The 10,000-nt window shown below is 44.0% G+C and overlaps 1 protein-coding gene across 1 annotated transcript in view; it reads right to left on the reverse strand.

The window, feature by feature from the left end:
- Positions 1–10,000, reverse strand: part of dock4b (dedicator of cytokinesis 4b) — a 147,098-nt gene that overhangs the window by 17,925 nt on the left and 119,173 nt on the right. The window contains 8 exon segments of the mRNA XM_031583158.2: positions 124–300; positions 735–827; positions 2,417–2,583; positions 6,568–6,709; positions 7,124–7,228; positions 7,440–7,526; positions 8,425–8,573; positions 9,454–9,547. Of these exon segments, the coding sequence (XP_031439018.1) occupies positions 124–300; positions 735–827; positions 2,417–2,583; positions 6,568–6,709; positions 7,124–7,228; positions 7,440–7,526; positions 8,425–8,573; positions 9,454–9,547 (1,014 nt within the window).

Genomic DNA, 10,000 nt, shown 5'->3' on the forward strand with positions numbered 1-10,000 from the left:
AGTAGTATGAGTATTATTATGATGATGATGATGATGATGATGATGATGATGATTAATAATAGTAGTGGTATGATTATTATTATTATTATGATTATTAGCCCCATTATAATTGTCCATGCTAACCTCCTGGTAGCGTGCTAGGCCCCCGTTGACGGCGGCGTCGATGACCCCGTTGAGGCACATGGTGAGTGGGTTGATGTTCTGCATCTGTCGGGTCTGGCACTGGGTGATGAGTGTCCGCAGCTGCAGGTTCTTGTTCTCAATCACCTCGATGGCGTTCTCCAGGGGGCTCACCTCCACCTAGAGCAGAACAGAGACGCCTTTAGACTCGGGAACGTGAGAGAGGAAAGGCATGGGGGAAGCCTCTCAATGACAAAATACAGGCCTCTAAAACAGACATGGCCCTGATCTACAACAGACACGCAGCGTCTTCTGATCTGGGACAGATCTGAGCAACAACTGGGAGCAATCTCCAGGAAATGCACGGCACCAGAATGAAGACTATCCGAGGCATCTATCTATCTATCATCTTAAAATGAAGGAGACTGGTTTTGCTGTGAACTGTGTCAAAGCTTGGACCCAAATTCTGCGTCGTAGAGAAAGGTTTCGGTCCATTTGTTTTTGTAATTGTGGATACATACATCTCAGAATCAGAATCAGAATGGGATTTATTGCCGTTCTGATTCTGATTCTGAGATGTATGACCTACCCATAATGCCACAGGGTGGGTGTGCTACTCACCAGATCCTCTTCTCCACCTCAAACCAGCGTGAGATGCCCGGCAGACTCTGCACCAGGGTCAGGGTGGTGCGCTCCACCCACAGGCTCTGGGAATGCACAACAAACACATGGTTACACACATATACAACACACACACACACACTCACACACACACACACAGTAACACACGGAAACACACGGACAAATACACACATATTCTCAGACATACACACACACATACTGTATAAGCACAACACATGCTCAGTAACGAACACACACACACACTGGAAACCACAGGCAATGAATAAACAGCATTTTTCTGCTGTGAAGAGACTTTCACCACACAGCCTACCCTTATCATGACCTCCACACACACACATACACACACAAACTCAACAAACTCCAAACTCTGACTTTGCTTTGACTCAAGCTCCCCCAAAAAATCTCAATGTCAAACTCTCTTTTAAGCCATGGTCAGACATGATTATTTTGATGCAAATTGTTAAAAATAAAATAAATCAACTCCAAAAGATATCTAAATAAAATATATATCTTTTATAAATGTATATAAAATAATCTTGTCAAAGCATCTGTCATTCAAATCAAGCATGGATTAAATAAGTCAGACGAGACTCCTGAAACAGAAGGTTTATAATGCAACCCAGAAATGTCTGCTTTGCTCTGATACGATCTCATTCCTGTCTGCTAATGAAGTTAGGAAGCCAGCCTTTCCTCTGCAGCATAGTGCAGAGAGAGCCGTGGTGTGTGTGTGTGTGTGTGTGTGTGTGTGTGTGTGTGTGTGTGTGTGTGTGTGTGTGTGTGTGAATATGTGTGAGTGAGTGTGGGTAAGTGTGTGTATGCATGTGCATGAGTGTCTATGTGAGTATGGATGTGTGAGTAAGTGTGTGTGTGTGTGTGTGTGTATGCCTGTGCATGAGTGTCTATGTGTGTGCGTGTGTGTGTGCGTGCGTGCGTGTGTGTGTGTGTGTGTGTGTGTGAAATCTCTATGACATTCCGAAATGTAATATCTCGGCAGTCTAAAGAGTTCATTTTCAAACACAGTTCCCACACCTGATGGAAGAGCACCTTCTCAGGCAGATATGATCCGCAAGTTTTATTTTCTATTCAGAGAAGAGATTGAGAGGTGGGTGTGAGGAGAGGATACGTATGGAGAGGGGGCTCTGTGGTGTGTGTGTGTGTGTGTGTGTGTGTGTGTGTGTGTGTGTGTGTGTGTGTGTGTGTGAGAGTGTGTAATGGTGTAATGAGACTCTCTGGCCCTGCTGACTTTAATTAGCCTCACAGCAGAGCACCTGAGCACACACACACACACACTCACTCAGACACTCACACACACACACACACACACATGCAGCAGATACACACACACACTCACACACCCCTCTCACACACACAGTAGATATACACACATGCACACATACACACATGGCAGATTAATTTATGCAACACATTTGTGCTTGCATAAATACATAAACACACACACTAACACACACCAACACACACACATTTACACTTGCGTGAACACACACATACTCAAAGATAAAGACAGTGAAATAAGATATAGAGATAAATATCAGAGAATGATAAAACAAGTGGCACATTACACAGACTGAGAGAATATTAGAGGCAAAGAAAGAGAGATATTTGTGTGACCTCCCAATGACTTTGAACCCTGAACCTTGAACTCATTCTCCTTGTCCTTGGTGCCCTTGTGGAAGGGCCGGTCATAGCGGAACCTCCAGATGTGGTTGACCTTGTAGAAGCTCTTGATGTTGTCCGGGGACGCCGTCCCTCTGCAGCACATCCTGGCTCTCGGGGATGGCGTGACTGCGTAGATCTGCAGGTCTGGGATCAGTCTGAGTTAAGGCAGAAACCTCATCCTATAGTGGCCCTCCTCAGCCTGTACCAGCGTAAGCTTTACTGATATAGCAGACATACACGTATGTAAAAGCACATGTCAACACACATGACCTAAGGCAGGAACTCCATCCATCATTTGCTCTCCCTTGCCTACATCAGCAGCAGAACTCCAACTCAGGTTTGTTGGTAAAGAAAATGCTCATATATTCATACTGCCAAAGAATTAAGAGAATGTGTTGGACACGGAGAGACCATATTGAACATGGAACTGAAAGTATATACTCTCTTCCAAAATAATTAACAGTGCAGGTATACATCTAGTATGTGTGCTTAATGGGATCCAAACCCATCACCTAGGTGGTCCTAGCTCCTTCAAGCCGAACTACAGTAACACACACACAATATACACACACTCATACACACACACAGGCCTTGGTACTGTTAGTACTTGGTTTTACCCCTCTAGCCATTCTGCTAGTTTAGCACACAAACTGACAGATGGCTGCCTAACAAGCGAGCGCACACACACACGCACGCACACACACACGCACGCACACATGCACACACACACACCATGAGGTGGTGTCTTATGCCATAACTTACAAGATCCCAGAGTAGTTTTGACTCTACTTAGCAGGCTGTTAGGCTAGTGTGTCTGTGCATGTAGGTCACTGTCTCTAGGGTAAGGACAGTCAAAAAGTATCACACACACACACACACACACACACACACACACACACACAGACACACAAAATAGATGAGGTTCTAAAACAATTTGTCAATTTAGCATTCAAAGACAACTTCATTTCAGAAGGGTTTGTTTCGGAAATATAAGCAACTTTTGGTGTTTCCAAAAGTAAAGGCGAATTAAATTAGACATGAGTAAATGCCATTGGAATAACACCTTTCCTAATTCATCCCCATTGGGTTACTGCCATTTCCACCGCTTGGGTTATAAGTGCCAACTAGCGACCTTTTCCTTGGTTTCATGTAGGTCATTCATAAATCCATACCGTTAGAAGAGAAGTCCCACTTTAGTCTGTAAATGCCTGCAGGATTCTAGTTAAAAGTGATTGTTTGACATGTTGGCCAAACGAGCAAAATTATGAACATGTTCGCCTGGCATGAAAGTCATTTACAAAGAGGGGCATAGCAACTCAATTAGCAGATTCATCAATTCCTTTAAAAAGGATATTTTTCATTGCATTTGCAGTTTAACATTCCACTAAGCAGTAATGGGGGAAAAGAACTCCACAATGCTGTATTGTAGAATGTAAAAGCAACCAACCTTGATACACTAGTACCCTAAGAATATGTTCAATGCACACTTGAACTCCTAATAGTTCAACAAGGATAACATTGATTCTTGGCCCCTGGTGTCACTCGACATGATAATTCATCAAAATATAATATAATATGTAAGCAAATCAATCAATCAATCTTTTACGCCTGGCAAAGATAACATAGAATATAACTCCAAAACGACTGTACTTAATCCCTCACACTTACATTGATTCATTGATTTGGTTCACTCTATGATTTAGATTTGTTTTTTATTTTGCCGTATGTCTACAAGTTCATAGTATTTCATGGTACTGAGTTCATTTTTCATTTGATCTTTAGTTAAGTTTGCACCTTGGAAATAGTTTGTGCCTGTTTTGGGGAGTAACTACAACATGTAACAGAGATATGTAATAAAATTACTAAATAAATGTAATTGTCATCCGTTACAGTTACTGAGAAAAAAATATGTAAGTAAATTACACTAATCAAAATGTTGGTGATTACAAAGGGGTTATATATTATTTTAATTAAAAAGATTTAAAGCTTTATGTAGAATATAATAATAAATAATAATAAAAATAGTTAAAAAAACATTACTTATTACAGTTTAACAGGGTAACTAGTAATCTGTAATCTATTACATTTCAAGGATGACAAATGATTCATAGTTACAGGTTATTATACACAAATAAACACATAATTATGATTACTATATTCCATTTCTGCAAATAGATCACCCTAAATCCTACATACTGCACCTTTAAAACTGTGCTGCATTCCCCTTCACCCCCCCCTCTCTCACTCTCTCTCTCTCTCTGTGTGTGTGAACCTCTCTCCCATCTTCCCCCTGGGGCACCCCACCCCACCCCACTCCTGTGCCATGCGGTGCCATGCGGTGCCATGCTGAGGCGTGGATGCCATGTATCATAAGTGCAGATGTGTGAGTGGCGGCGGGGGCATGGGCCCAGAGGAGGGCATTGATTAATAGCGCGCTGGGATAACAAAGCGCCGCACTAATTCGGTTTGACCAGCTCTGTCCGCTCTAATTGCCCTCCCAGGAAAGTCACACATTCCACTGGGGTGGATCACACACACACACACACACACACACACACACACACACACACACACACAACCAGACTGCCACACCATCCCCCCAAACAGCTGTCCCAGCCACTGCAGAGAATCATTAAGATGGTCTGCAATCACGCAAACACACACACACACACACACACACACACACAGGCATATAAACACACACACACCAGCATATGCACACGTTCTTTCTCTTGCATATGCACACACACACACTAACATATGCACACGTTCTTCCTCCTGCATTTGCACACACGCACACCCACACCCACACAAACTGTCCCTCCCTTCTTAAGCACAGCAGCTTTTGGTGAGTGGATTGATTTCCACTAAGCACACAGATGTGTGTTTACAACATGTCCCTGGCTCACACCCAAAATGACGGCATCTTCACCTTGTTTCAAGGAGGACGTCTAGAAGGAGTGGGCAGTGTGCATCATGTGTGTGCATCGTGTGTGTGTGTGTGTGTGTGTGTGTGTGTGTGTGTGTGTGTTTGTGGGTGTGTGTGTGTTTGTGTGGTTATCTGCAGGAACTGAGTTTTTGCACTGGCTGGCAGTCCTGAGAGCTTTCTTTCCCTCTCTCTGTTGCATGTGTGTTTGTGTGTGTGTGTGTGTGTGTGTGTGTTTGTGTGTGTGTGTGTGTCTGTCCTCAGTCTTTTTTTGTAACATCAGGCAGTGAGCTGCGAGGCAGGTGAGGCAGCAGAGTCATTGATCCAAAATAAACAAGGCCATGAGAGTCTGTGTGTGTGTGTGTGTCTCTGTGTGTGTGTTTGTGTGTGTCTTAGGGTTGCTGTGTTTTTTTTCTGGCTCAAAGCTGGTCTCCCCTGCTGAAGTCGGAGAGGATTAATGTTGTGCATCAGCCTGGTGGATAGCCTGGTTGGGGGGTGTGTGCTTTTGTGAGTGTTAAAGTGTGTATATATACAGGCAAACTGGATGATGGCCATATAGATGATGTGCTGGTCTGTGTGTGTGTCTCTCTGTGTGTGTCTCTGTGTGTGTGTGTGTGTGTGTGTGTGTGTGTGTGTGTGTGTGTGTGTGTGTCTGTGTGTGTGTAATGATATACTGCAGATGGTGCAGATGCCATATGGTCTGCTACAGCTGATAGATGTGTGTGCCTGTCTGTGTGTGTCTGTGTGAAACGACACACTGTGCACTGGCCTGGTAAATAGACTGCAGGGTCTGTGTGTATGTGTTGTGTGACTGCATGTGTTCATACAAGGGCAGTTGTGTATGTGTGTGTGTGTGTGAGTGTGTGTGTTTATCTGTGAGTATATGGGTATTGAATATGCAAGATTGTGTATGTATATGTGTCTGTGTGAGTGTTGGTGTGTGCGTGTGTGTTTTACACATGATGGTGTGTGTGATATCTGTAAGTTTGATATCTGCGAGTGTGTGTGTGTGCGCGCGCATGTGCGTTAGTGTGTTTACATGTGACTGTGTGTGTGTGTGATTTCTGGGATTGAATGATGTGTGTGTGTGTGAGTGAGAGTGTGTGTGTGAGTGTGTGATGTCTGTGAGTATGTGTGTGTGCATATGTGTGTGACAGTGCGTGTGTGTATGTGTGTGTGTGTGCGTAAATGTGAAAAGATACACTGGGCTTCGGCCTGGTAGATGGTCTGGTCGGGCTGATTGGCATGCTGCATGGCGATGGCATGAGGGAACTCGTTGAGCATGCGTTGCTGAAATGCCTCCAGGCGCTCGTAGTCATGGCCACGGCACACAAACTCCTTATTCTGCAGCGTGCCGCACACATACACACACAAACACACACACACACACACACACACACACACACACACACACACACACACAAAAGAAAAATTTGGATTAAGATGCCATCTAGTGGCCTTTACTTAATATTGCAGTGGCACTGCAGTAGCCCATAATCCATAATGTTATGACATTGGCAGTGACTGGATCTAGGACATACAAGATGCCTGACACGTGACATATTGTCTATGTATATACACATAGACTGGCCACAGGGATTCCATCTTTTGCAAATCATGGGAGAATCGTAGTAATATTAACAATAAGAAGAAGAACAACAACAACACCCACATTAGAATTAATATATTCACACAGTAATCCTTAAATGCTAAGAGTGGAAGGAACAGAAACAGCTGTTTAAATGGACTGGTTCTTACCCTCAGGAAGAAGGGGAACTTCTTCCCATAAAAGCCAACTCTAAAGAACTCAGGCTCCAGCCGCTGCTGGTCCATAATCTTATCATATAGGGAGGCCTCCTTCATCTGAAAGAGTACGCACAGACATGGCATAGGATTAACTATTAACAGAGATCCAGTAGCACACCCTTATAAATGTGTAAAAAGACAATGAATACTTGAGTATTTTCAGGCGTCTGTAGACTTAAAAGCAGAAACTCTACTATGTATGTATGTATGTATGTATGTATGTGTGTGCGTTTGCGTGTGTGTGTGTGTGTGTGTGTGTGTCCATTACCCTCATTTTGCTCAAGTTTCTGTAGTCGTAGTATGCTTCATACTGATCGGCAAGCTCTCGGCATAAAAGGATCCCATTCTCCCAGCTCTGTGAGAGAGAGACAGAGAGAGATAGAGAAAATAGATTAAGATATATTTTTACACAATTTCATTCTTTAATGTTAAACCTAAACAATTCAAAACATTTTAACAGAGCAGAATGAGAAAACCAAAGCCTTCAAATGTATGCATGTCTGTCATAAAGAACATCCAGCACACTCCCATATTCTCAACATGAACTATTCATCCACACACATCCACTTTCCACCACTGGGGGGCAGTAGAGCACTATGATCACTATGCACCAGGGAAACTGGCAACAGAGGAAAATAAAATCCCATTCCATTCCACTGCAGGTAGAGCACCTACCCATCTTGCTAATTAAATGGCAGGTTTACCCCACTGTTTTATAATCCTGCAGCACTAACACACACAGATGGCTCTGGTCATGATTTCCCAGGCAAATTGGGCAGCTCATTGCACTGGGCTTTGTTCCTGCAAGCTCCTCATTACCCCCTCAGAAGGCACTGATGATTGCAACGTGATTTGTTTTCAGAGACAAAGAGTTGGAGGATGATTGATTTCATACTTATACTTGAGATTAGCCATCATTGAGTTAATTAGCTATTGCTGTAATGGCGTGTGTGTGTGTGTGTGTGTGTGTGTGTGTGTGTGTATGCGTGTGCGTGTGCGAGTGAGTGAGTGGCAAATGGCAACAAAAAGAGAGAGACAAAACAAGAGAAGTGAGAGATTAAAAGACAGGAAGCAAGGGAGCAATGAAAAACTAGAAAATAAGTAAGAGAGAGAGAGAAGGAAAAGAGAGAAAGAGATAAAGAGAAACTCAGGGTACATGTATGTGCATGTGAGTATGTGTCAGTGAGGGTGAGACAGAACGAGACAGACAACACACGACAGACAGGGAGGAACGACAGCGGGCACGTCCGCACCTTTCCTCTGTCGAAGTTCTCCACGATGGTGAGGTGCAGGTACTCCTTGCGCTGCCACTCCGTCTGCATGGGGTAGTTGAGGAACTCCCGTAGGGGGCGCTCTGACCACTCCAGCAGCTCGTCATACAGAAGCAGGGTGTACGAGGCCTCTGGAAGGGGCAAACATCACAGCAAAGCAACATTATACAGGTTTCTATTGTTTCTAAATAGGTTTTATAGGTCACTTTTTTTGGTGTTCTCTTGTTGTTATTTAGTCATGTTGGTGAAGTAGTTTAGAGGACAGTGACTGCTTTGTTAAACAGTGAACTGCTTTGGGGGAGGGGAGGGATATAGGAGAGTTAAGCAGTACAAATAGTTTTATGTGCAGATGTATAATGGCTGCCTTGGCATATAGTTTACTTCTAGGTCACTATGATCAGCATTAAAGCATAAATGTATAGTTTCAGACAAAGATGGGACAGTGGAATGGTAAGCCCAATGGACAGTATTAAGTGTTCATGTACAGTGGGTAGCTGACAGACAGGTCATGGAGAGGTCTGAAGCCCATTGGACAGTATTAAGTGTTCATGTACAGTGGGTAGCTGACAGACAGGTCATGGAGAGGTCTGAAGCCCATTGGACAGTATTAAGTGTTCATGTACAGTGGGTAGCTGACAGACAGGTCATGGAGAGGTGTGAAGTGCCATGACGACTGTGGAGAGGTGGAGAGAAGGGGGAGGTCAACATAGTGCCAAGTGCTATGAACAGTGCCGGGTGTGAGTGTATGCAGCTGGGAATGAGAGTTCACTTCCTGTATGATTCCTGAGATGGCCTGTGTCTCCAGATCTACCATCCCAATGCATCAAATGAAGATCTCCCTCTCCAGATGCATCACGTCTATACATCCCTCTATCTATATGCTTAAGCCATACTACTCCAACCTTAAGGCCATGCCAATAAAGCCTCTTTGGAATAGAATTGATCTTTAATGACACGGCGGCCGTGGGCCGCTCCTGTGTGGCGTGCAGGAGGAGGTGCCCACGGGCTCACCTGTGTAGTTCTGGGCCTTCAGGTGCAGGTCGTACAGCTTGTGGATGTAGCGGATGTACATCTCCTCTTTGTTCAGCTCCGTCTTGTAGAAGTTCTGCCGAGCGGAGAGAGAAAGAGAGATGAGAGAGAGAGAGAGTGAAGGAAAGGGAGGAAGAGAGAGGCTTCATTAAACCACTTACTCACACATCAACTTCAGTGCTTCAGCAGAGCACACTTCTTCAAAGCCAGACATCCTCAGATGACAAATAAAAAAGAAACAGCAAGGGTGGCCAGTCACTACTCCATTTTGTGTCGGAGAGTGAGTGTGAGAGAGGCTGTGAGTGTGTGAGGGTATGAGATTGAAAGAGAGCCAGAGAGAACGTTAATGTATGCTAGTGATAGAGATTTAATAGACAGCATGAGAGAAGAGGATTTGAGGTTGTAAAATAGAGGTAAAGAGAGAGTGGAAGAGTGACGGCGATAGTGCGAGATTCAACGCCATTTTGAAAAGAACACGAAGAGGGTCTACCAGAAGAGGAAAGATGGTGCTCATGTACGAGAGAGGCTC

The sequence above is a fragment of the Clupea harengus genome, chromosome 16 (genome assembly GCF_900700415.2).
Source record: "Clupea harengus chromosome 16, Ch_v2.0.2, whole genome shotgun sequence".
Lineage (NCBI taxonomy): Eukaryota > Metazoa > Chordata > Actinopteri > Clupeiformes > Clupeidae > Clupea > Clupea harengus.